Source organism: Capricornis sumatraensis, chromosome 22 (genome assembly GCF_032405125.1).
Source record: "Capricornis sumatraensis isolate serow.1 chromosome 22, serow.2, whole genome shotgun sequence".
NCBI lineage: Eukaryota > Metazoa > Chordata > Mammalia > Artiodactyla > Bovidae > Capricornis > Capricornis sumatraensis.
Window position 1 is genome coordinate 55,324,586 of NC_091090.1, and position 27,427 is coordinate 55,352,012.

At 46.9% G+C, this 27,427-nt stretch overlaps 1 protein-coding gene across 2 annotated transcripts in view; it reads left to right on the forward strand.

The window, feature by feature from the left end:
* EXOC2 (exocyst complex component 2) overlaps positions 1 to 27,427 on the forward strand; it is a 99,644-nt gene that overhangs the window by 14,151 nt on the left and 58,066 nt on the right. For both annotated transcript variants that reach the window (XM_068961077.1, XM_068961078.1), the window contains exons 4-12: positions 605 to 718; positions 2,021 to 2,145; positions 3,333 to 3,413; positions 10,850 to 10,995; positions 11,126 to 11,207; positions 11,939 to 12,041; positions 15,159 to 15,277; positions 22,751 to 22,876; positions 25,622 to 25,746. In XM_068961077.1, coding sequence (XP_068817178.1) covers positions 605 to 718; positions 2,021 to 2,145; positions 3,333 to 3,413; positions 10,850 to 10,995; positions 11,126 to 11,207; positions 11,939 to 12,041; positions 15,159 to 15,277; positions 22,751 to 22,876; positions 25,622 to 25,746 — 1,021 coding nt within the window. The remainder of the gene's footprint in view (positions 1 to 604; positions 719 to 2,020; positions 2,146 to 3,332; positions 3,414 to 10,849; positions 10,996 to 11,125; positions 11,208 to 11,938; positions 12,042 to 15,158; positions 15,278 to 22,750; positions 22,877 to 25,621; positions 25,747 to 27,427) is intronic.

A 27,427-nucleotide genomic window follows, 5' to 3' on the forward strand; every position in this document is an offset into this window, starting at 1 on the left:
ACGACTGGTTGAGTCCGGACCCAGAGGTGTTGCTGAGCCGTGAGGAGCCTGGCCCTGCCGCCCTCCGCCTGTGGCGCACAGACTCCCTCCTGGCTGCAGAGGGGCCGCAGGTAAGGGACTGTCCCTCAGCGTCAGCTCTCCTAGGAATTGATCTAGGCGTGCGCGTAGAAGCGCGAGTGCTGGGTGGATCTGCCTGGGTCAGCAACTGCCGTGCGTCGGCATCAGTGTGTCTTAAGCCAGCTCTCACATAGGTCTTTGACAGAAAGTATTTTAACAGATTGATGTACTGTTTTTAATGTCAGTGTACCCAAATTTTGTCTGTTGGATAGGAAATGATTTCATATTTGCATAGATTTCATGAAGTATCAACGCAGCCTCTTCAAGTTTTCTATTCTTTTATTGATACAATTTCTGCATTTTAACTAATTTGCTATCTTATATATACACAAAGTTTATATCTACAGTTTTGTGGGATATGCACAGACTTAGACTCCATAGTGCGTCATGTATCGTTGCAGTGATGTGTGTCCATGTTCATTCCTGTTGGTTACCTCTTTGTAGCAATAGCACTCTAAAGACATCTTAAGCCTTTTTCCTCCCTCAGAGGTAAATTTCCCCAGAAGGACTTAGAAACGCTGTTCCCTGGAATGAGTGCTGACTTTACAAGTGAGAACTTCTCCGCTGCCTGGTACCTGATTGAGAACCACTCCAGCGCGAGGTGAGGAGCGGGCCGTGCCGTGTGGCTTCTCAGGGTGCTTGTGAGCATGTCAGAGCGTCTGGCTCCTTACTTGTAAAATGGGATCGTTACTTCCAGGAGCCCTGTCTCCTCCTGCCCTGACGCTTCTGTATGTTCGGTTGTTTGTGCCGCCCGGTAAAGCTTGGGTCTCAGCTGTTGTCCTGTGTCTGCATGTGACCCCCTCCTTGCTCAGGTAGCAGAGTTCTCAAGTACTGGTCTGAAACAAGGAAGACACCTCCTTCCTGACCAGAAAGCAAAGGAAGATGAGTTGTTTGTCATTTTTCAAAGACTTGACTTAGAATCAGCAGAAGGTGCACACGGGCCACGCACCCACTTACAGGGCCCCTTTGTTCCGCTGCCTAAGAGCCTGCCTGACCTCTGAGCGACAGTAGGCCTGTGGCTCGCATGCAAGGCTAGCTGGAGCACTCTGCTGTAGTAGAAACGCTTGACTAAATGGTTTATTGTTTGAAATTGGTGTCCTTGAAACACCCCAACTTGTTAAAATACACCTTAGAAGAAATTCTTCCTTCACCTATTGGGATCAAAACCATCATAGAAAACAAGAAAAGTTGGTATACAATTAGAGTAAATTTGGCCTGGTAAATTTAGAGCAAATGTCTGAAGTCTGTCTTTGGGGAAGATGGTTCTGATTTCACGGTATAGATGCGCTTCTCTTACCGAAAGTCAGGATTGATCTCCAGTCTCTGTGTAGTACCGTCTTGGCACTCAAGAATATAGTGAACAATTTATAGCCAGATTTTCTTAGCTTCAGTGGTAATGAAACTTCTGAAATACAGAGACCAGCCGGTTTTTCTCTGCTTGAGTTATCAAGATGAAGTAGTATGGTCTGTTCAGTCACGTAAATTTTGAGCCGACCCCCATGATTCCTGTGAAATCACTGTTAATGGTGGGGCCTGGCTGCGACGTGCACGGAGTGGACGTCCAGGGGTCCCGCCACCCACCCCTGTGTGGTCCAGGCCTCTGCACCTGGGAGATGCTCTTCACAACTCCTTACCTGGCAAATCCTGTGTTGATTTCTGTCAAGTGTAAGCATATCTGCATGTATAGTTAACTTCTCAGGGGTCTGACACGTGAGGGCTGTGCAAAGCTGTTGCACAGCCGCTGTGACTTTGGCATCTGTAATGTGCAGAGGGTTAGATCTGGGAAAGACTTTGAAAGCATGGTCTCATCTGATTACATACTGTATTAGTCTGTGTCTCTCCAGTGTAGCCTCAGCATTTTACAACTAACGCATTGTCTTCTGGTGGCTTCATTTCACTTCAGTTTTGAACAACTCAAAATGGCGATCACCCACCTGAAGAGACAGGCTAACAAGAAGAGCGAGGGCAGCCTGGCGTACGTGAAAGGGGGGCTCAGCACTTTCTTTGAGGCACAGGACGCCCTCTCAGGTAGGTAACCCTCGGTGTCTGCTGGGGCTTCCCCGTTGACTGCAGTCCTGGGCTTGCAGAGGGCTAGCAGGCAGTGGTGCTGGGGCTGTGTGCACGGCTGTTACCGTGGAGAGAATCTCCTCTTTGCAACTGAACGCTGTTCCCATGCACACGGCTCTAAGTTCCCGATTTACAGGCGTGAAAGAGGCGGAGGCGTTTGTCATCTGCCCATGAAGTGTGGGCCGGATGGGGTGAAGCTGTTGTCCTGGGATTGCACTGCCTCGGCTCAAATTTTGGGTTTGGCTGCGTGACCTTGGTCAACTTATTTAATTTCACTGAACCATGGTTTCCCGTCTGTGAAACAGGAATAATGTTAGGACCTCATCCCTGGCTTCTTACTGGATGCACATCGTGTGTTAGAAGCTTACTGTGGTGTCTGCTTAAGGTCATGTCTCAGTGACGTTTACCTTGCTGTTTTTATTACTTTAACTGTGTCACAGTTTTGGATTTCGTATTGTATTTCAGAGATTTACTTTGAAAATTTTCTTAGTGATTCACTTGAGGAAACCTGTTTGCTTTTAAAACTTCCTCTCATTAGTAGGTAAAAGTTTTTACATATAAATTAATGATTTCCTGATACTTTATCAGGATCATCCAGACATATATAAATACTAGCAAAAAAACTCCGATGTAATTTGCACGTCGACAGATTGACGTGTTGGTAGATATTACTAGAGATTTCTTGAGAACCTCCAGGGAAATACAGACTGAGTAGAACATGAATAATATGTATTTGCCATGTTATGTCCCACGGCTGAAAGTAAATATTTTGAGGTTGATATCAAGTAGCAGTATTTCTGTTTTGTAGATGGTGAGACTGAGAAATAAGAATGACTTTCCTGTGGCCAAATGCCAAACATATTAGCAATTTAAGCTTATTTTTCTTTTTTTAATTCAGTCATCTTTACTCCTCAGGCTTCATGATCAGATGACTAAGTACATGTATTATGTACTGTTTTAATAGCATTAAACTACCGTGACTTAGACTGGTGTCTGCTGGTTACTTTGCAGAGTTTTTGTGTGTTTGTGCTTCTTTCTAGCAGTGAAAATAGAACCATTTTTTGAGCTGTTTAAAAATGTCTTTTTTGATGTATCATTTTCCCACCCATTAAAATAGCCTACATTTTAACTTGGTGCTTTTTTTCTAGCTATCCATCAAAAACTAGAAGCGGATGGAACAGAAAAAGTAGAAGGGTCCATGACACAGAAACTGGAGAATGTTCTGAACAGTAAGTTTTGTCCCACTACCCAAACTTATTTATGGACTTTATAACAAGCTTTGATACAGTTCTTGGACCTGGTTTCACAGAATAAGGCAGTGAAGTTGTATTTTGGTATTTATTTCTAAATAGTGATTTAATGAGCATAGAGGAGAATAAAAATGTTGAAAATGAATGTTCTCTTTCTGTTTGCATTTTATTTATGAGAAATCATCATTTGAGAGCAAGCCAGTGTGCTGCTTAAAAAGTAAAATTTGCTACCGCAAAGGAGACCAGTGCATAAATGACACCATCAAAGGTAAAGAGTTGCTGCGGCGGCCGCCAGGATCATCGTTGACCAGGAACGGAGAGGAGTATCTCCAAGCATCTGCCGGCGGCAGCACGGATAACATCAGCTGCTGGAAGGGCAGGCCCCGAGCTGTCTGTCTGTGTATGCCATGCCTTTTTCCAAAACAAACTTAAGACAGCTGCATTCTTGAGTGCTTCTAACTCTGAGACATTTTGTAAGAACTGTAGGCCAAGAGAAACTGATGCATGGAATTCAAGGCTCTATCCACCTCCCCTTCTTTGCTGGCATATGAACTTCAGCTACTTACCCTACAGATTTAGAAGAAACTCAGCAGATAAGTCAGTCCCTGTTATAATGTTAGTGGCTCGAAACTAGACTGCTGTCTCCACGGACACAGCGGAGCACTCGACAGGGAGCAGTGCTGTCCAGGGGACTCTCCCTGTTGTCACGTGTGAGCGTGTGGGGCACGCAGCTTCACCAGGAAGTTGGCTTGAGAATAGCTGGGGTACTGAAGACCCCCAGCATCGGCCCTTTAGGGATGCTGTAATGTAGGGCTGTACTAACAGGTCAGTTTTGCACTTCTGTCTTAACTTAGTCCCATCAGCAGAAGTTTCTGAGCTTTTTTGTAATGACCTGTTCATAAACCTTGGGATCTCTGATAATAAGGGTTTTCTAGAAAGAAATTTTAATTTGATATAGGCTCTCCTTGGTAGTAGAATTTGAGTACTTCAAGTTCATCTCAAAATTTATGAGTTTTATGACACTTTAAATATTTTTCTCTCTGTTTTTTTGTATTACTATCATTTTGCCTTGAGATTTTACCTCATTTCTTTTTCTTGTCTGAGTATCAGGTCACCAGCTTTGTTCAAATGAATATAGTCTGAATTCAGCCCAAACAAGCATTTACTAAATCTGTTTCTGTATTAACATAGTCAGACATTTTAAAGGATTGGAAGGCTATTTTCTACTTGGGGATGCTATTTTCCCTGGGGAAATTGCCATCAAACCATGATATCTGTTTAAAAAAAAATGATAGCTAACTTTGAAAAGGTGATTTGCGAGAACAAGCTGGCTTAGTAAGTATCTCATTGTTTCAGTAGATGAAAATGGATATTTGTTAATGTCGGAAAAAATTAAGATCTGTTTCATGCTGAGGCCCAGCGTAGTGGATAGCATCACTTTTTTCTTTTCAGCACTTGAGGTAATTCTCCCTTGAGACTTGTGGTAGTAAAATTTGTAAGGGAAATTGTTTCACTTCTGTTCCTTTATAAGCACAAACTTTTTCTAGAAACGTGTCCTTTTAAATTTCTACTGAAGTTTGCTCTTTTTTGAGTAAATTGGCTTACCATGAGTGCCACTTCTCTGAGAAGCCCTTTGAGATCCAGGACTTCCTGGGATGAGCGTTTTCTGTAGAATGTGTTCCCTTTTCCCCAGAGATAGTTCCTGTCGGCCGGGTGCTGGTGTTTGCTGTCGTAGGGGAAGCTTGTGGTCCAGGTGAACTCGGCCAGCTTGACGCTGCTGTGCCCAGGGTCGTGCTGGGCCAGCGTCCAGTGCAGAGCTGGGGGCATGTGGCTGCCGCCCTCAAGCAGGTCCCGGCCCAGAAAGTGGGACCTGATCACTGCTCTTGAGGAGCCGTGCAGAGATTATACAGGGGTATGAGCACTGTCTGGGGCATGATCACATACTAACTAACATGTGCTTTTCCTGAGTTATTTTAAATGAAACTTCTTAAGATTTGGGAAACCCTTCTCACTTTAAGATTCTGAAGGGTAACGTTGGCCGTAAGAAATTCAGTCCATTTGGTTCAGAATTTACCAGTTTTGAAACCTTTCACTGAAATGCTTGAAAGCATGTTCTCTCTGATACATTTCTCATATTTGCTTTGGTATTCAATAATTCCTTCTTAATTTCAAAGCAGTGATGTAGTGATGACTGTTGATTTCTGTGGAGTCTGCATTCCTCTGTGTGTGCCGCCTGTTGCAGGAGAGTACAGCCACCCTGTTCAGTACCACTTCTGTGTCCAGTGATGACTGTTGATTTCTGTGGAATCTGCAGTCCTCTGTGTGTGCCACCTGTTGCAGGAGAGTACAGCCACGCTGTCCAGTACCGCTTCTGTGTGCAGTGACGACTGTTGATTTCTGTGGAATCCGCAGTCCTCTGTGTGTGTTGCCTGTTGCAGGAGAGTACAGCCACCCTGTTCAGTACCGCTTCTGTGTCCAGTGATGACTGTTGATTTCTGTAGAGTGCATTTCTCTGTGTGCTGCCTGTTGCAGGAGAGTACAGCCAGCAGCTTCGGGGGCAGTGGAGATGTAGCTGTTGATTTCTGTGGAATCCGCATTCCCCTGTGTGTGCTGCCTATTGCAGGAGAGTACAGCCACGCTGTCTAGTACCGCTTCTGTGTGCAGTGACGACTGTTGATTTCTGTGGAATCCGCAGTCCTCTGTGTGTGCTGCCTGTTGCAGGAGAGTACAGCCATCCTGTTCAGTACCGCTTCTGTGTGCAGTGACGACTGTTGATTTCTGTGGAATCCGCAGTCCTCTGTGTGTGCCGCCTGTTGCAGGAGAGTACAGCCACACTGTCCAGTACCGCTTCTGTGTGCAGTGACGGCTGTTGATTTTTGTGGAGTCTGCATTCCTCTGTGTGCCACCTGTTGCAGGAGAGTACAGCCAGCAGCTTCTGTGTGCAGTGACAACTGTTGATTTCTGTGGAACCCCCATTCCTCTGTGTGTGCCGCCTGTTGCAGGAGAGTACAGCCACACTGTCCAGTACTGCTTCTGTGTGCAGTGACGAGTGTTGATTTCTGTGGAGTCTGCATTCCTCTGTGTGCCGCCTGTTGCAGGAGAGTACAGCCAGCAGCTTCAGGGGCCGTGGAGATGTAGCTGTTGAGCACTTAAAACATGGCTAGTGTCACTGAGGAATGTAGGTTTTAATTTCAGTTTCACTTGAAGTAGCCCCATGTGCCCGATGCTGCGGGTTAGATAGCGCCGGTTGCAGGGAGAGACAGTGTGGCCCAGGCGTCGTGGTTGCAGCTGTGACGGCCAGACCTCGGTCCCTCAGCCTGGCCAGGGGCTGCTTCCGCACCCTACAGGTGCTCAGCCCTGCAAGCTGGGAAGCTTGTTCTGTTATCTCCATTTTATCGATGAAAGAGCTGAGGCTCAGAAAGACGCCGTGCGTTCCCTGAGTCACTTCCCGTGGTGAGTGGCATTTGGGTCTGGAGGCCTGGCTCCGAGTCTGTGCTGTAAACTGCGGATGGGCTGTGCTGGGTTGGAGCTCGTGGCTCTCGGGGCCCTGTGTCTGCACCGCCTGGCATCGGTGCTCGCCGGCTTCTGGCTGCCCACCCCCCTCGCTCACCAGTTACGGACGCCCAGCTGCCCTCGGGGTAGAGTCACGCTCAGACGCTGAGCGTGCCTGTGTGTGGCCTCCGGATCTCTCAGAGAGGCGCTCGCGGGAGGACGGGGTCTGCAGAGATGACTGTGCACCAGCACGGGGAAGCGGGGTTCAGAGCCCATCAGCTGGGGTGTAGACAGGCACCAGTGGGGCGCTGTCACATGTGGGAGCCCCAAGGAGCTCGATGAGGGTGCACGTCCCCACGGAAACCAGGAGGGTATGACGAGGGACTCACCTGGGATGTTTGGGACACGGTGGACAGGTGTGGACACGAGGGTGATTGTCGGAGCCCAGAAAGGGTGCCTGATACATGCTGCAGATTTTATGACGAGAAGAGAAGGCAGGCTATCTTGATAATGTTGTATACAAAGAAATTAAGTACTTGAGTTTTCAGTGTTTCTAATATTTTATATTAATAGTGTACTAAATGAAAATTAGTTTTACTGTTTTTTCTTTTTTTTTCAGTTTCTAACCAACAGCAAGTTTTTAACATTTCAGCAAAAATTTTAGAAGTCACTGAATAAGCGTCATCTTCCAATTGATTGTTAGGATTGTTTGCTTCGCTCAGCTGTGCGATCCCTGATGCGGTCCTGCACGCAGCCCTGCGCTACCCTGCCCTCCGTGGGCCCACGTGCGTCCCCGGTCAGGGAGCCGCTGCGGTTCAGTAAGCAGGAAATGAGGGGTGAGGCTGCAGGTCGAGGGGTCTGCTTGTGAGGAGCTTTCCATGCAATGTCGTGGAGTTTGTCTATTCTGAGGCTGCTGGTGAGCCCCGGAAGGATTTTAAATAAAGCAGTCACATTGTGGACTTAAACATGCTGCCATTTGTTGGGAATGGACTGGAAGGAAGCTGGGTGCAGACAGAAGAGGAGCCAGGGAGAGGCATGAGCGGGGCCTGAGGCTGGTGGGGGCTCAGCCTCAGGCGGGCTGGAGGCGAGCGCTGGTGGCTCAGAGGCCCCTGGTCAGCCCGCGTTGCCCTGTGAAGCCTGCCTGTCTGTCCCTCTCTGGGGTTTGTTAGGAGAAGCACATGGCAGGGTGCTCAGCCTCTTTATGTCGGGGTCTTGCTGTGAGTTTAACTGTACGTTGAAAAGTTTTCCTTAACTTTGGTTAGCTTTCCTGTTCCGGGGGTGAATAGCCTCACGGGTCGGGGGGAGCCCTAGCTCCCCAGGCAGAGACGTGGGTCGCCGCCGCCTGGGCTGCTCTCTGTGCCCGGTGCGAGCGCCCTGAGCAGGACCCCAAAGAGCTCGAGTGTACTCTGACAGGCAGGCTCGAGGCAGCCAGGCACCCCGAAGCCACACGCGCTCTTGGGGGGCGATGGCCCCTGGCGCAGGCTCAGGCTTCCCCGTCGCTGAGGACCTCAGATCTGGGGCCGCGCTGCAGTGGCCCGTCTCCCCATCTTGTCCTCCTGCTCTGTTGAGAAGCACATGACACGGATATCGTGTAAATTCAAGGCGCGCCACGTGATGGCTGGGTGACCATGTGTGACGCCTCATGTCACACCTGGGACTGGCGCCACGTGGAGTGCCGCACGTAGCCTGTGGTGAGAGGGTGCGAGGCTTTCTCCTGGGGCAGTGCTGCCGTCCCAGCCCGGCTGCCTGCAGTGGTGTCAGCTCCGTTCCTGAGGCCGCCCGTCCACCCCCGGCCCCATCTGCCTGCCTCCAGGAGCGGGAGCCGTGCGCTGTCTGCCTCTGGCTGCCTGAACGTGGAGCCCTCCAGGCCCACGCCGGTCGCCCCGTCTGAGGCCGAGGGACCTGCCACCGCCCTGCCAGCCCAGCTGAGGCCTCTGTGCTTGCTGTCTGTGCTGGGGATGTCCGTCCCCAAGAGCAGGACACACTGTCCCTGCGAGGGGGAGGGACGGCCTCCAGTCCGGACGGGCCTGGGGCTGCTGTGCCGCGGTGGGGCTGCTCCAGGGCGTCCTGCCTCAGCTCCAGGAGCTGGCCTGTCCTTTACTTCTCAGTTGCCCTGCAGAATGAAGGCCTCAAGTGTGGCTGGTGAGCTGCTGCTGCTTTTTATCTGCTTGCCCAAATCTTGGCTTCACTGCTTCCATTATTTTCTTACTGTATATAATCGTCCAGTTACCAGTTACGAGCTCCCAGAGTTTTGTTGTGAATACAGTAAAGTTCACGACAGAATGATAATTCATGGACAGTGTTTTATAAATTAAGATAATTTCATAACTTAGAATTTGTGTATAAATTAAAGTTTTATGTATATTCTGTATAATTAGAGTTTGATAGCTTATAATTTCTGCCTCTGTGGTTTCTGTATTAAATGTTTATATTATTTAATTTTAAGTGGATTTTCTACCTGTACTTGTTTTCGTGCTTTTTAGGAGTGTTTAAAATTATTAGTTAGTATTGGTTTATTGTCTTTAAGATGAAAAAAATCTAATTTTGATGTTTTGTACTCCTTCATTGTAGAGAAAGTGCTTGAGGATTTAACATTCACAGCATATACCTAAGTAATCAGCCTTTAAAAATATTCTATCCTCATTCGCAAATGTATTCATTTATGAAGCCTCAATTCATGAAGTCTGTTTCTAAATGATAAATGCTTAATAATAAGCATTCCAAGAAAAACACTTTTTAACCTTAATCAGATTTCCAGTATTCATTTACTCATCATTATATGATTTGGTGGCAGTAAGGGAATATATATATTTTTCTCATAGCAGAAAGTTAGTATTCTATGTTAAATAACGTGGTGAAAATAGCTGTACTGACAAAGTTTTTATATCAGGCCTTTAAAATTTCGACAGAATTTAAACATTATTTAGATAAAATAATTATGTTACAAAGACGACTTTTAACACACTCAGGCCACCCACAGTGTGGACTAGAGAATGTGGCATGCCAGCCACCCAGCGAGACGGAGGTCATTTTTTTCATCTTTGCTTAAAGTATAGTCACTAGACCAGATAATGTAGAAACTTTATATGAGCAGTGATCAAACAGCCAAAAAGAGTTTATCCTTTTTCTCTACTTTCCTTGTGACTAATTAAAAATAATTCACAAGTTGAAAAAGCTTAAGTATTTTTATATACAGTAAATTTTGTTTTAGATAAACGTTTATTAGTGATGCATATAATTTGAGGCCTTTAAGGTAAAAAAATACATATATATATGTAAATATAAAATGTCCAGTTTGTGTATCATTCTAGAAATATTAAGCTGGTTTAAGAACTATTCATTAATGATGGTGTGTTAGAATTCGATATTTTAAATTGCTTACGTAGTTTTTCTGCCTGCTGCATAGATGATTTTACACAGAAGTAGGGTTAGATCTAAAATGCTTCTTGTGAATAACTTTTCTGGAAAGTTTTTCTTCCTTTTTTCTCTAATTACTATGAATATATAGATACTGAATCCGGAGAATTTAACTAGCGTACTTGTGTGTGCACACACTGTGTATATGTGTGTGTTTTAACCTATTATCTGAATGAATGAAATAACCTAAGGGTCCATAATGCTGTAAAAGTTAAAAGAAGCTAAAATAAATGTAGATTCACATTAGAGAATTTATTTGGGCCTGGTAAGTATGGTTATTCTTAATTGGCTACCATTAATTGGTATACACATATGAAAAGACTTAGCAAGCAAGATGCAAACTGTAAAAAAATAAAAACTCCATTATAATTGACTTTTAGAAAAGTGTGCTGAGCTTTATAAAATCAAGTATAATAGCAGTCTAACATTTCATTTCTTTTGTCCAGTTGCACATTTCTGACTAAAATCAGTTTTTATCTAAATTTCTTTTTCTCCTTTTAAAATAGGAGCAAGTAACACTGCAGATACATTATTTCAAGAAGTCTTAGGTCGAAAGGACAAGGCAGATTCCACTAGAAATGCACTCAATGTGCTCCAGCGATTCAAGTTTCTTTTCAACCTCCCTCTAAATATTGAACGGAACATCCAAAAGGTACAGTGCCTGTCTGTGTACCTGTGGGCGTAGATGTCTTACATTTTAAAGAGTTGTTAAGATGTTTTTTATCTTAACCAAATTAATTAAACTTTACTGACAATCTCCAAAATGTTTCTTTATTTTAAAGGGTGATTATGATGTGGTTATTAATGATTATGAAAAGGCCAAATCACTTTTTGGGAAAACAGAGGTGCAAGTTTTCAAGAAATGTAAGATTTATTACTTTAAGATTTTCTACTTTGCTTTTATCAGAAAATTGTGGAATGTATTTTGCAAAGAATATTTATGTGCATTTTAGCTTTTGTTTATATGGTGCCCTTTTTCAAGTGTAAGATGGGTACTTCAGGAGTAACATAGTGGAATTTCTTACTGACCTGGAGAGAGAACTATAGGATGGGTGGACATTCTTTGATCCTTGATAATTGTGATGCTACTTAGGTCTTTTTTACTGGAAAGAATTGTTACAGATATTTTACAGAAATGGAAATCTACATTTTATTCTTCCCTCTTTAGAAAGACTAATAATATATTTATGAATTCTAACCCTACTTTAAGCAAGTTTTGAAATTATCTCTATGGTAGAGTTATAGAAAATAAAAGCCTAAAATGCCTATTACCTGGGAGAAGTATCACAGGACTTGATTAAATTTGTAAAGAAATTCATAAGGACCCAGAAAAGTTTATTTTTAGTGTGATAAATTTACATGCACAGTGGGGGTGTGTGTGTGCACGCACAGGCTCACACAGTGCAGACCAGTGAGTCTGGCAGGTACACACACCCTGTAACCCGAGTCCTGCAGAGAGTGTCTTCATTGCTGGGGCAGTTCCCCTCCTGCCTCTTCTCAGTCAGCCCCTCCGTGCTGCACAGCCAGTCTGCTTTCCGTACTTCGATTTTAAACTTTCATTCTGTAAATCATGTAATTCTTCTCTTTTTAATCAGATTATGCTGAAGTAGAAACTCGGATTGAAGCCTTAAGAGAATTGCTTCTGGAGAAGCTGCTTGAGACCCCGTCGACTTTGCATGACCAGAAACGTTACATAAGGTAGCCTGCTGCGAGAGCCTTAACGAGTCACATGTGTTGGGGTGACGCCGGGCCATCCTGTCGCTCTTACAGAGACTTGGGGAGACTGAGAGAGCGATGAGACGGCAGAAGGGAAGACACGCAGCAGAAGTTTGGGGACCCATGTAGGTCACCCGGTCTTGTATGTACTCAGAGACTGGGGAGCAGTCGCCCTTTAAAGGCAAGAGAATCCTGCCGGCTTGGATGAAGGGAAAGCAGCCTCTTTGCCCCTCTCCTGTCCACAGGGTCTAGCCCGGCTTGGGGGGCTGCTCCCTGACTCGCTTCGGGGGTGGTGCTGTCCCACGGGGCCCCAGTGCGGCAGGTGGGACAAGGCTCGACAGCTGAGGGTTCTGAAAGCTTCCAGGCTTGAAAAGGAGGTGGGGATGCCGATTTGGAAAGGACAGCAGTAGCAGCAGAAACGTGGACCCCACAGCGTGGTGGGAACCGTGTTGCTCGAGAGGGAGGGAGTTTTAACGTGGGCAGGCATCGGGAGCTGGGATGCCGGCTGCCCCCCAACAAGACACCCGGTTGCCGCATGGCACCTGGTCACACTTGCTCCACAGGTGGGGGCCTCTGGCTGTCTGCCTTCTCAGCCTGTCTGTGCTTTTCTCTAAGTGTCCCCAGAAGAAAGCACACACTGAGGAATTTTTCTGGCTTGTAGAATCATGGAAATTTAATGCTGCTAATTAACTGTGTGTTGTTAGCCAGCTGCTTTTTTTTTTAACGTGTAAAGTAACAGAGTCCCAGGAAGATTAACCCGTCATCTAGGATACGAAGCTGTTAGCGCCTTGTCTGTGTTCTGCCATGCTGCTTCCCTAATAATTACAGCTATTCTGTCACATCTCCTGGTAGGAAGATGATGTTAGACCTTATTGGGTGCAGGATTCCTTTATGTAGCGAATTGCTGTTGTGTAGATAACTCATGATAGTTCCCGTGACCGGTTAACCTACTGGATACCATTTAAAAGATAGTGATATTAAAAAAGGTTCTTTTAAACAGCCTATTGCTTTATTCTCTGTCCTTTCAAAAGGAAAAGAACAAGAATGTCACTGAAGATGTCGAGTAATTTATTTACTTTTTAATCTTTATTTTTGACACTTTGAGACTACATGGAGCAAGTTATCCTCCTTTTAAAATTAAGGGTTGAGTTATTAAAGAATAGGAAACACGTCACAGCCACGCCAGACATCTGCTGGAGTCTGGGATCTGTGACGAGCCACCCTGTGAGCACCAGGTGAGGGGCGGGGCGCTCAGCTTGATCGCCAGCAGGGTTGCGTGTCCGAGCCCCACACTGGGAGCTGTGCGTGGCTTGAGCATGGGCGCCCCCTTGCCGTGCGGGGCTCAGTGCTGACTCTGGTCCGAGGCATCCTCACAGTCTCCTCTCTCCCTACTCCGCTGCTGCTAGCAGCCTGATCAAGAAGCAGAGTGCCCCGTAGCAGCACTTCCTTCCGTACCAGTGTGATTCTCTCCTTGGTCTTTGTTAACAATCATGTCCAAGTATGCCTAACAGCTCTAACCCTTAACTTTTAAAATTTTGAGTCTGTGCTCACTGTAATTAACATTCCTTACCTTTTCCCCACTAAAAAGCCTTTTTAAAAAGTATTCTTTGGTAATGAAGTTTAGAAGGAAATAGCAATAATCCGTATCAGATTCTAAGCCAAGATTTTTGAAATGAAACTACATGTCTTTATATCCTAAAAGAAAAGAAAGTTACTGAATTAAGTCATTTACCAGGGGAAGGAAAGCCTTAACACAAGTTGTACTTTTGAACTGAAACACTGCAGAGTTTCTGAGACAACAAATTTATCTTTCTTTATAAACTCTTTTGTGTGATACCCATTGACAAGATGGTAGAGAGAGGATTACTCTTAATTTCGGAAGGACTTAAGAGCCTTAAATTTGAGGGGGCGCTGAGCAGAGGGGCCTCTTGGTCTCCTGGCTGTGCTGCCCCACGCGTGCCTCAGAGAGGAAGGCGGGCGCAGGGGCGGGAGGGCGCTGTGCTCACTGCTGGTGTGGCTCTGAGGGTGCTGTGTGAGCCCAGGCGTCAGGAGGAGGCGCTGCAGGGGCCTCGGGGGCCCACACGGCTCCTCCTGCCTGAGGCCACAGCCTCCCCTCCTGGAAAACCACCGCCCGCTTCGTCCTGGGGCGGGGAGGGGGTTGTTCCCGAATGCCAGGTTTTGTTTATCACTGACTTGTTTCTCCTCTGGTTAATTGCTGGTTGAGAAGCCTGAGTGAGGAAGTGCTCGGTGCTGAGGGACCTGGGAGAGATGCCCAGGGGTGTCCCTGCGAGACGTCACGCTTGTCACCATTAGTGACAGTTTATTCTTAAACAAAACTTCAGCCCCAAGACAGTAGACAGCTTAAGGTTTGGAGTAATTTTAAGACAGCAAGTCCAGCTTTGGGAGTTGATTTAATTTGCTTCAAGTTGCTATATTTACGTCTTTCCTGAGGGCTGAGTTTTGAATATATGTCAGTTTTTCAGCAGAAATCTGCTTCAGTTGTCCATCTGGGTTGGAAACTTTCACAGACAGATAAGACTAAATATTTTTCAACCTATTTTAAGACTAAGAAAAATGGCGCCTCTACTGTATTTTTTTGAGGACTGTCTCCTCATGAATCAGGGTTTAGACTTACAGGCCAGTGTTTGCTGTCACCAAACCTCTGTACTGTGGTCTGAATCTCAGCTGCCCTTGTTGGGAGCATATAGAAAGCAGGGTCACACTGCCATCTGGTGGCTGTGAGTTTCAGACCAGAGAGGAAGGTCACCCGGTGGAGACCCTGCTGGCGTTTCCTGTGCCGCCCAGAGCTGAGCAGGCGCACCCTGATCAGGACACTGTGCGCCATCTCTGTCACCGTGGTTGGCTTTTTATAAAGTCCTAGCGTTTTGAAATGTACTTTCATTGTTAACTGCATGCAAAGAAGTTTGAATATGTTTCATTTAGAACGGAATATTAAAGAGTAAGTATTGAATGCTTTACCAGTTCACAGAGTTTTAGGCATCCTTAAAAGCTGTGACTTTAAGACATGCTAGCTACCGTTTTGACCTTATGGCTGAGTAGCAGAAGCTGGCTCGGTCAGCCGTTGCCTTGCTGTTTCAGGCACCTGTCCGACCTCCACGCGCCTGGCGACCCTGCGTGGCAGTGCATCGGGGCCCAGCACCGGTGGATCCTCCAGCTCATGCACGGCTGCCGGGAGGGCTGCGTGCGGGACCTCAAAGGCAAGGCCCTCCCCACCCCACCCCCACCGTGAGCACCCTGCCTGAGCCAGGGACTGAGAGGCGTGGGGTAAGCCTCAGCACGCCTGCCTTGTGCGGACTGGCCGTGTGGATGGAGCTTTGGGCAGTGGACGGTAACCCCAGCGGGAGTGTCATGGCGTATAGGGATGGTGCCCGTGTCCGTCAGCAGGAGCATGCGCTCGTCACTCCACCAGCTGCCTGTTGAGCTCTGCTGCACACCAGGCCCTGAGCTAAGTCCAGGGGCGCAGACGTGGGCCCTGCCCTCACCTCTCGGTGACGCTGGGTTTGGGAGGAGGGTGAGGCAGTGTGGGAGCGAGGCTGGGTTGTGGGTTAGCTGGCTTGGATGTGAGTGTTCTCCAGCTGTGAATCAGTTATTTTCTATTAATGTTTAGGAAAACCCAAATATCTCTTTTCCTGATGCCATATCCAACCTCCTCTTGTGTCATTAATTATTTTATAGTTTCAACAAGTGAAAACATCAAGCAGCACGCACAGCCTGAGGCGGGTGTGATTCTGGAGGCCTTCGTCTCTTGTGCTCGGAGTCTGCTCGGCCGGGCAGGCTCTCGCCCGGGGCTGCCTGACACAGTCCCCTGGTGTTTCGACTGCCACTCCCCAGCCTCCTCCCCTCCCCTCCCACTGTGTTAGATTCTCTCCTGGCAGCGCCCACACGCCAGTGGCTTTCAAGCTTCCAGGTGACTCCGCTGCAGGGCTGGCCGGCAGTGTGGTGGATGCGTGCTCGGGACTGAAGTACTGTGCTGAGCGGACCCAGGTGGTCTGCAGCCTCTTGGAGCTTGTCCTCTAGTGAGAGAGAAGTGGTTTAAAAAGTCACATAGGTGTTTATTTGTCACATAAGTATAATTGTGAGAGGTATTCCGAAGTGGGGAGTACAGAACTCCGCCTCAGCCTGGTTAACTGGAGGCCCTGGAATGTTCCTGGAGGAGATGCTGTTGCCACTGAGCCTCGAGGAGGAGTGTGGTTTTCCAGGGAAGGGCCGCTGAAGGGTGGTCAGATGGCCCGGCTTACAGACCGGGCTGTGGTCTGTCAGAAGGCTTTCCTGCTCAGGTCTGTAAGAAACAATCCGACTGCACGATTTAGTTTTGAAGATATTCAGATTTCTGGAAAACATGTCTAATTTATAAAGACCACACAGGAAATTTCATGCTTGTCATTGCATCCATACCCGAAAGCTCTGAGGCTCAGTGTCCCGTCACTGAAGTCTGGGTCCTTCCTGGAGGTGAATGGAGAGGCGCCCTCACCTGGTGGAGCCCGCCCTTGTCATCTGGATGCTCCGTACTGTCACACTCACCACCCAGCACCGCCGAGAGGCAGCGTCTCCGGGAAGGACACTCGCTTCTGGGAGGCTGGAGACCTGCCCTTTTATTTCGCTAAACTTACCCAGTACTGCTGAAAGGCAGTGTCTCTGAACTCACTCACCCAGCACTGCTGCAAGTCAGCATCTAGGGAAGAGGACACTCGCTTCTGGGAGGCTGGAGGCCGGCCTTTTTATTTAGCTAAACTCACTCACCCAGTGCCGCCGAGAGGCAGCGTCTCCAGGGAAGAGGACACTCGCTTCTGGGAGGCTGGGGACCAGCCCTTTTCTTCACTCTGACCGAGCCTGTTGTAGAGGTTGTCCTTGCTGGCGGCATAGTTGAAGGACTGTGCGTTGACTGGAATTTCTTGCTAGTGATGAGGCTCACGTAAAGTTATCTCCATAAGCTGGTCTTTCTGATTGAGAAGTGCAACATAACAGTTTATAGCTCTTTCAACTTGCTCCACAGATTTCATGACAATACAGTGTAAGTTTCCTAAATCCATAAGCCAGATGTTTATAGATTATGATTTTAACTGTCCCCTGACGTTCAGAAGAACATCCTGAGCCATACCCACCTGTTGTCAGCGACACAGCTAATATAAACAATATAGACAGTCCTAACAAGTCCAAGCTCTTTAATTGCAAAGCTGGTATATTCTTTGAGCTCACATCAGAAGGAGTTTATTATTTTGGAGAATTCCAAACATACTTAGGAGCACCAAGGGTGATCCCATGACCTCTTCTGTGTCTGCCCAGTTTAGACAGTTATGTGCTCACAGCCAGTCTCATTTCACCTGCAACCCCTCCCTCACCCTGAACTATTTTTGGAGCAGGTCACTTCATTTCATTTATAGTTATTTCAATATGTAATTTTCAAAGATAAACATGCTTTGTGAAAACTATGTCACTTGAACTTGTCGAAAGCTATCATCATTGCCTGAAGTGTTTTCAGCACTTTCTTGGTGTCAAGCATTTAGTTAACTGTCACTTTCAAAAGCAGTTCGATTTGTCCAGTAGCTCTTGAAGTACATAGATGCTGTGGCTTTTTAATCAGTGGTCGGTGCACAGGCAGACGGCGGCAGCGCAGAGGCGGCACGCAGATGGAGGCAGGACTCGTGTTTCTTGCAGGAGTTAGCCGCTGGTGACATAGCGTCCACCGTGGCCGGCTGGCCCCTGGACGCTTCCCTGGTTGCCGTCATCAGTGTGTGTGCCCCTGGGCACGGCCGCTCTGTGCCGTGCACCTGTGTGCCCGGTGCAGACACTGTAACGATGTAGTGAAGGCATGTGTGTGCGGTTCAGCTCAGTCCAGTGGCTCAGTCGTGTCTGACTCTTTGCAACCCCATGAGCCGCAGCACGCCAGGCCTCCCTGTCCATCACCAGCTCCCAGAGTCCACCCAAACCCATGTCCGTTGTGTCAGTGATGCCATCGAACCATCTCATCCTCTGTGGTCCCCTTCTCCTCCTGCCCTCAATCTTTCCCAGCATCCGGGTCTTTTCAAATGAGTCAGCTCTCCGCATTAGGTAGCCAAAATACTGGAGTTTCAGCTTCAAAATCAGTCCCTCCAGCGAACACCCAGGACTGGTCTTTAGGATGGACTCGTTGGATCTCCTTGCAGTCCAAGGGACTCTCAAGAGTCTTCTCCAACACTACAGTTCAAAAGCATCAATTCTTCAGCACTCAGCTATCTTTATAGTCCAACTCTCACATCCATACATGACTACTGGAAAAACCATAGCCTTGACTAGATGGACCTTTGTTGGCAAAGTAATGTCTCTGGTTTTTAATATGCTGTCTAGGTTGGTCATAACTTTTCTTCCAAGGAGCAAATGTCTTTTAATTTCATGGCTGCAATCACCATCTGCAGTGATTTTTGGAGCCCAAAAAATAAAGTCAGCCACTGTTGCCACTGTTTTCCCATCTATTTCCCATGAAGTGATGGGACCGGATGCCATGATCTTCGTTTTCTGAATGTTGAGCTTTAAGCCACCTTTTTCACTCTCTTTCACTTTCATCAAGAGGCTCTTTAGCTCCTCTTCACTTTGTGCCATAAGGGTGATGTCATCTGCATGTCTGAGGTGATTGTGTTTGTGGGTGGATGTTTATATAAAATATTGGCCTTAGTTATAAGTTTGCTGGGAATAACTATAGTTTTTTTTTGTTGTTGTTGTTAATTCACAACCAGTTGTTCTGACGGACTCCCGGTTTACAGATATCCGAGTTCTCTGTAACAGAAATGAGGTCAGTGTGGAGCAGGACTCCTAAGTATCATTTGGACTTTGTCTTGGCACCCTCTCAACTACACCCTTGTGGGTCTGGTAGAAACCTGGGATGTCTGGTTCAGACATGACTCGGGTCTACATTTTGCATGTGAGGTGACTGCCTCAGAGGAGCCTCATGACTGCTCAGCTTCTCTGAGTCGGGCACACAGTTCCACGGACCTTCCTGTTCTGGTGCTGAAGCTAATGTTCCATCAGGTGGGTTTCTGGACACAATGAGCTGACGGCGTGGTGGCGGCAGTGCCTGCGTCTCTTTCAGCACTTCTCACTTCCTGTGAAGCTTCGTCACTTTCATTCAGGTCCTCTCAGGAACCTGTTTTCAATACGAAGGCTTGTTGGGCTCTAAGTCTGGAGCATGGATTGCTAGTTGTGTTGTGTCATCTGCACTTGGCCTTTAACACCAAAGAGGAGAAATTGATTCCCCTGCCCTAGGCAGAAGGGTCACGACCTGAGACAGTGTTTGTGACGTGAAACTACAGCTTTAAAAGATAGAGTGTAAATACTTCAGACAGGAGAAGATGTCTTTGTAGGTAAAGCTGGTTTTCATGCATTAATTTAAGGAACCTGATACAATTTTTAAGAAGTTTTACATGGTGCTAAGTCACTTCAGTCGTGTCCGACTCTGTGCGACCCCATAGACAGCAGCCCACCAGGCTCCCCTGTCCCTGGGATTCTCCAGGCAAGAGCACCGGAGTGGGGTGCCCTCTCCTCCTACATGGTGGTTTGTGTTAAAAATGCCAATTGTATTTGTCTTGTGGTCTGCAAGAAAAGTTCATGAGCAGAGATGGTGGTAGATTTTCGGAGCCAGGGAAACCTGGTGTGTTGCAGTCTGTCAGAGAGTCAGACATAACCGAGCTGAGCTGAGTCCTCCATAAAAGCCACATTTTTCCAGGACAGGTTGTTTGCATATGAAGCTTGTCCGCAGAGGTAGGTCCCAGGGTGCTGTTCTTGTGGGCACTGCCGCAGCACCTCCTCTGGATGCCTGCTTTATGGCCGCAGCACAGACCAGCCTGGTGAGTGGGCCTGAGGGTGCACACCAGGACTCAGACAGGAGGTGACCGCTGCCCCTCAGCACGGCCAGCCGGGCACCGGGGAGCGCGTTGCTGCGCCTCGTGGCCTGCCTCTAGCCCTCATGCTATCTTTTGGCTTTTCTAAGAGGAGACGAACATGGGGAAAGAGCAAAAATAAGGATCAGCATTAAAGAACTCATCTTTAAAGCGTAAATGCCTGTGGACGAGCCTGTTTTCTTCCAGCCTGGGCTAGTGAACTGTTTGGCTTCTCTTCCAAAACTTTTACCGCCTTACAAGAAGTGTCGTTTGTCTCTTAAAATTCCTATGAAATAGGGCCAAAATGAGACTAAATCTTCAGGTTTCCTGTCAGGAAAAGCCTTTGGTTTAACCCCCTACTGACATTCTCAAACAGGACTTTTAAAGGTAGCCTTCAAAGGCATTTTTTCCTTTGTTCTGAAAACAAGTTTAAGTCTTAAAATACATGCTGACTCTATCTAGTAACTCCAGGGAGCATCAACAGGACTCACCAGCGACAGGGTCGGGCAGAGGCGGACCAGCGCTCCTAGAGCAGATGGAAGCAGGAGCTTCCTGTGCACAGTCGCACGACAGAAAGAAGCGCGCTTCTGTGTGGCGCAGGTTCTCTTTGGAAACGTAGACTGATGCGTCACACCTGAAAGGTTTAATCTGAACCATCACAGTGTGGCTCTGTCATAAGGGAGAACATCGAGCATAGGCAGGGCAGGCGAGCCGTTGCTCAGTCGTGTCTGACTCTGCGATCCCATGGAGTGTAATCTTCCAGGCTTCTCTGTCCATGGGATTTTCCAGGCAAGAGTACTGGAGTGGGTTGCCATTTCCTTCTCCAGGGGATTAAGCATAGAGGCTGTGCTAAATATCTCCTCTTTTAAATATTTCAGACCTTGAGCAGATTATTAAGTTAATTACTTGTGGAAATAAAAATGTTTGTTTATCCAGTTGTCTTGAAATATAAAAAGGCTATATTTTTCAAGTCAAGCTCATCAAAATACATGCATAAACTATATTTCAAATTTATGTGCGGTTTTGTGAATTTATGCAGCATAACTAAACTGTATTTTTTCTTGATATTTAAAAAATACAACTGGGACCTTTATGCAGACAATGAGTTACTAAATTTAATTGTAGTGTCTCCATAATGGAGGCTCAGGTGGCTCCGGGCAGCTGGTTGGTGTAGCCTCCCCTAGGAGACTTGCTACAGAGTCCTCAAGTCTTCTGCAAAACTATGAAAACAGCTCTGTGCTTGAAAAGACAGTGAAGTGAAGTCGCTCAGTCATGTCCGATTCTTTGCGACCCTATGGACTGTAGCCTACCAGGCTCCTCTGTCCATGGGACTTTCCAGGCAACAGTACTGGAGTGGATTGCCATTTCCTTCTCCAGGGATCTTCCCAACCCAGGGATCAAACCCAGGTCTCCCTCATTGTAGACAGATGCTTAACTGTCTGAGCCACCAGGGAAGTCACGTGTTTTTATACATATATTAGATGTGTTAATAAGTTTTATTTTAAAGTTGTTATAATGAGGATATATATTAGGAAGTTTCTAAAGTTTATTTTTTGGAGATTTAAAAAAACAGTTCCTCTCCTGAATGTTTTGCACGTTGTTGATCACGGTGTTGATTTAAAGAGAGAAGGCAAGTCCCGGGGGCAGTGCTGGCTGTGTTTCCCCGAGTCCTGCGTGGCGTGCCCTCCCTGCTCGCCCTTGCTTCAGTGGCTTCAGAAGGGTCAGTGCCTCCAGACTCTTGCACTGGGATTTTATTTGCTTGCTTTGAGATTTGTAAGCCATAGCAGATATACAGAAGAAAGTAGATCCAGGAGAGAGGGGTCGGAGAACAGCACCAGCCTGGGACTGCAGTGGCAACAGCCGTCTCTCCAGCACAGTGGGGGTCTCGTTGTCCTTTCGCTTTTGTCCTTTCTTCAGGAGAAGATGAGATGATATTCAGGGTGCTGTGAATCCGAAGCACAGTGCCTCCCATTAGAAATTGCTGCTGCTGTAGGCAAGAATACTGGAGTGGGCTGCCATTTCCTTCTCCAGGGGATCTTCCCAACCCAGGGATCGAACCTGTGTCCCCTGCATTGCAGACAGACAGACTGCCGTCTGAGCCGCCAGGGAAACCCGTGGGTCAGCGGTGCAAGTTTATTTAAGCTGTTTTCGTACTAGATGCAGCTCAGCAGGATTTTACACGATTGTACATTTGTTTCTTAATCTAATTTGAAAAGACAAAATTAGCTTCCACATTAAAATGGAGACTAGTAATAAGTACACTGGCACTTGAACATCTGATTTACTGTTGAAACAGGGTAGCGTTCACTGTCAGTGGCGCATTAGCTTCTGGGGTGTTCACAGTGTGGGCTGGGAAGGACCCAGGCCGGGCAGCTGGCAGTGGGAACAGAAATGGGATGCCAGGTCCCACGGCCTAGAAAAAGAAATCGTGAAATTTGGAGGCTTAACGGCAGGAGCAGAGGTTTCTGCTGCAAGCCGGCTCCACTAGACCCCGTGCCTGCCTTCTCCAGCCAAGCTGCTTTCAAAGATGCGTTTCACCTTGGAGTTCATGTACATGGCCCCCCCCTCTGTTTTGCCCGACATTGATTCTGAAATGATACATAAGTTTTGTGTCTGTACTAAGCCAGAGTAACAGATTTAATCCTCCAGATCTGTATGGTGGGAGTGACTTTTAAAAGCTATTTAGACAAAATATTTCTAGTTCTACTTCAGTTGCTGTCTTATTTAAAAGATGGAAATTTAGAGCGAGGTCTAAATTTTGGTCCATTTAATCACCTAGTAATTTCCGGGAGTCCAAGAAAACACCGCCTCTCTTTTCAGGGCCCCCGGGCCTTCATGGCACCTCGCTGGACCTCGACGCCGAGTTGCGTGCCTCCGCGCCCAGTCACCTCGGGCAGACGGCGTCGCTGAGGAGGGGCAGCAGCTTCCAGCCTGGTCGGGATGACGGTGCGTGTCTCCCTCCACTTCTTTCAGATTTGTGTTTGTGTAGCTGCCGTTTTTCTCCTGGAAAGTTCCATAATTACTTGTGTTGCTGCTGCTATTACCAGCCATCATGCTTTCTACTTGTGAAGTGACAGCCCAGAAATTAAACTTAGATAATCACGATGTATTTTATATTGCACATTAAAGAAATGCCATTTGATTTTTTAAGAAACCATTGGGCATAGGTCAGTGTTACTCACGTTTCTGTGGTTGAGTTTTTCAAAATATGCCACAGAAAAAATTCTCTGAGAACTTCTTCAGGATGAATGTCGCAATAAAAGTTAATTTCTGTAGGCAGTACAGAAATATAGTAGACAATTTTTTACCGAATTTTAGAATTTGGTTTGAAAAAGAGTTGCTCATTTAATATTAATCATAAATTGGTAATCATCGTTCCTGGGGTAAGTAAGGCATCTCAAATTGTAACTGTTACGTTTTTTCCTGAGGTTGACACTTACCTGCTGTTTGTTTGCACATGTGAGATATAAAACAGGTGGTTATAGTGCATTCATGTAACGGTTAGTCACTGATGGCTCATAACCTCAGTAATCAATATAAGGAATGCAAATGAAGTAATAGAAATACATCTTACTAATTTCAAGTACCTCTGAAGGTTATTTCAAAGTATTTCATATTATTCTTTCAAGTATTGGAGTAGAGATTTATTAATAATACGAATGAATGTACATCGTAAGCACAACTTAAAATCAGACGATTCTTTTGTGCTAAATGAAAGGTTCTCTGTGTAACTGTCAATGTTCCCCCTTCTTACCGTGTTCCCACCAGACACTGGAGTAAATACCGGGAAGAACATGGCTACTCGCTTCTGTCCAGTGTGTAGCGTGTAGCCCTGTGAGCAGAGGCCAGCAGGGTCTGATCCACAGTCAGACTGCGGAGTGTCAGGGCACACCTCCTTCCCTGCCGAGGGTGGTGCGGAGTCTGTGAACGCTGTGTGCACCTCTCCTGGCTGCTCTGTGCTGCCCTGCCGCCAGCTGACCCTCTAACAGGCTTAACTCAGAAGTGACACTTGAGGCTGACTGAATTATATCATCCTCATCTCGAGTCCATTCAGTTCAGTCACTCAGTCGTGTCCAACTCTTTGCGACCCCATGGATTGCAGCGCACCAGGCTTCCCTTCCCATCACCAACTCCTGGAGCTTGCTCAAACTCATGTCCATCAAGTTGGTGATGCCATCCAACCATCTCATTCTCTCTCGTCCCCTTCTCCTCCCACCTTCAATCTTTCCCAGCATCAGGCAGGGTCTTTTCCAATGAGTCAGTTCTTCACATCAGGTGGCCAAAGTATTGGAGTTTCAGCTTCAGCATCAGTCCTTCGAATGAATATTCAGGACTGATTTCTTTTAGGATGGACTGGTTGGATCTCCTTGCAGTCCAAGGGACTCTCAGCAGTCTTCTTCAACACCACAGTTCCGAAGCATCAGTTCTTCAGCGCTCAGCCTTCTTTGCAGTCCAACTCTCACATCCATACATGACAACTGGGAAAACCATAGCCTTGACTAGACGGACCTTTTTCAGTGAAGTAATGTCTCTGCTTTTTACTATGCTGTCTAGGTTGGTCATAGCTTTTCTTCCAAGGACCAAGCTTCCTTTTAATTTCATGACTGCAATCACCATCTGCAGTGATTTTGGATCCCCCCAAAATAAAGTCTCTCACTCTCCACTGTTTCCCCATCTATTTGCCATGAAGTGATGGGACCGGATGCCATGATCTTAGTTTGCCGTGATCCGTCTCGAGTAGTTCAGATTTATCCTGCCTGGGTTTTGTCAAGCTTCTTTGCATCTGCTTTCTCCAATTCTGAAAGTTTTCGTCAAATTTGGGAGACTCTGGGCAATCACTTGGTCAGACTTTCTGCTTTTCTGGACGCCAGTGGCACGGCTGTTGATCCGGTGGGTTATCCATAGACTGCAGAGGCCTGACCCTCACCCGTCCTTCCGCTCTGCTCCATTGTGGAGTCGATTACTCTGCCTTCAGCTTCTCTGATGTTTTATCTTCAGTGGCTACCCTAAACATTTCTCATTGTTTTTTCATCTCTAGAAGTTCCATTTGGTTCTTCTGAATTTCTTCCCTTTCTTCCCTCGTCATTTTCATGTTTTCTTTTGCTTGAACATTGTCTTTGTGGGTTAATTCCATCTCTGTCATTTACTCTTAACTAGTTACTCTTAACTAGTTTTCTCCCGGTTTTCTGGTTCTGATTCTCTTTCCCCTGCCTTTCATTCTGGCTAGTCATGTTTTATTGTTTCTCAGACACTGGGAATGTTCAGTATTGAGTGTCTGGGTTTTGTTGTCTCCCTTTAAAGAGTGTGAGACTTTATCAGTTACTTGGGAATAAGTGTGTTTCTGGCAAGGCCTGTGGTTAATCTGCTGGAACAGTAGCCTTCCTTCTAGAGCCCCGGCTGAAAGGACTGGGCTGGTCAGGAGGACTGCTCCCTGCCTGCCTGTGGGGCTCCTGGGCCCCTGCCCTCCCCACTGCCCGGCTGTGAGGCTCCCTGGCCCCTGGCCTCCCCACTGCCCTGCTGTGAGGCTCCCTGGCCCCTGCCCTCCCCACTGCCCGGCTGTGAGGCTCCCGGGCCCCTGACTGCACCACTGCCCAGTTGTGAAGTTAGTTATGGGTACAGCAGTGTGTTCAAAGAGACTTTCACTCTTGATTCAGAAGTATATTAATACTCTTCCCTTCTTTTCCCCTTTAGCATGGAGATGCAAGACCCCTCATCGGGTGGCATTTGTTGAAAAATTGACCAAGCTTGTTTTAAGTCAGCTGCCCAACTTCTGGAAACTCTGGATTTCTTATGTCAATGGGAGCCTTTTCAGCGAGGTATGTGTGCAGATTTGACTGTAGATGTAGCTCAGTCATTGTGAGCTTCTAGTCTTAATCATTTTAGATTTTGAAGTGACTTTTTTAAAACCTCAGAAGCCCAGAACCTCTATCGTCAGATATTTTAAGATTAGTTGAAAATTCTATACAGCCCTAACACTGATAGCTGTATGGCCTTGATCAGGTGCCCTCCCTGTTCTGGCCTCGGGCCCTCGACTGTAGAGAGAGTAGTGAGTGTCTCCCAGGAGGTGGGTGAGGGTTTGGGGAGACGGCCACTCAGAGAACAAGACTCTGGGGTGAGGACAGTGCCAGTCAGGCCATGCTGTGGGTGAGACTGTGATGCAGTTGACAGGAAGCAAGTGATAAAACAAGGAGAAAATGTTTGCATCCTGCACCTAGGTCTGAAGTGAGCAGGACTTTCCTGGTTGGACAGAACTTAAAGATCCTGTTTTCTGGCCCCTGCGTGCTCCACCTGAGAAGTTGTTTAAGTGTTTACGTTCTCAGAAGCTGCACATGTGCTCAGTGTCCTGATCACAGATAGTTGGCAGCACAGAAGTTAGGGACGCAAAGAAGCGGCTCTGCTGTCTCCCTCCCTGTTCACCCATGGCAGGCCCCCAGGTCCCAGGGTGTAGACTCCGAGGCTTTTTATCAGTGGTTAGAAGAAAGCTCTGTGCAGAGGGCAGCCTCCCGTACAGCGTGCACAGAGTTTGGCCTTCACACATGCAGAGCTGCTTGTTGCTCCCAAGGAGGAGCGTGCCTTCAGGCGCCCTGAGGCAGCTTCGTCAGTGCTCCACTGCACACGGGCCCCCCGCCATGTTGCACCCTCACCCTCTTACCTGCCCCCCCAAAGCAGGTCCCTCTTGAGACTGGAAAGAGGAGGTGCCTCCACACCAGTGCCTGGACAGGTGTGTTCATAGCTTCTTTTGCAGAGTGTCAGCCTTTGAACACCCAGTGTGTGTCGCTGACTAGCTGTGATGTGGCAGTTAACAGTATGTGAAATGCTTATGACAGAATCTGGCGGATAAATGAGATGCTGCTCTTTCTATTTGGAGAAAGTATTCTTTCCAGTATTTTAAGTGTTGTTGGCCTGGCACACAGTAGGTGTCTCATAGCTGTAAGAAGTGTGGCAGTGGTGTTGACCAGAGGTGTGTGGGGCAGCGTTGAGGCAGGGGCTCACATACCTAAAGGAGCCGTGCCCTGGACACTGCCTGAAGCTCATTGTTTTTTTTTTTTCCCCAGCAGAGTGTTTTTCCTTCCAGTTGTATCAGTTTCTGGAGGTGCTCTCCCCCTCCACATGGACAGTAGTTATCTCATCTTGAGTCTTTTTAGAGTTTTTGATCTGGAATAATGTAGTGAAAAGGGACTGTATTTTCCTGCCTTACAGGTTATACCTGGTTGTGGTAAATGTCTCGATGAAGTATTTAATTGCAGATGAAAAATAAACGAGCTCAGGAATAATATTAGCCCTGAAAAAAAAATCGCTTGTAATTAGTTGTATCAGTTGGATTTGCCTGTGGAGTTTCTACCTATTTATAGTCATAAACTTCTCTTAAAAGTTTATAGTAATGTTATTAGTTAAGTGCAGTTTACTCCACAGGTTTGGGTGTGTTTTTAACTAAGTTACCCTCTACTGGAGAGCTAGTAAGACCCCAGAGGACAGTGGAGGGAGTGGGCGAGTGAG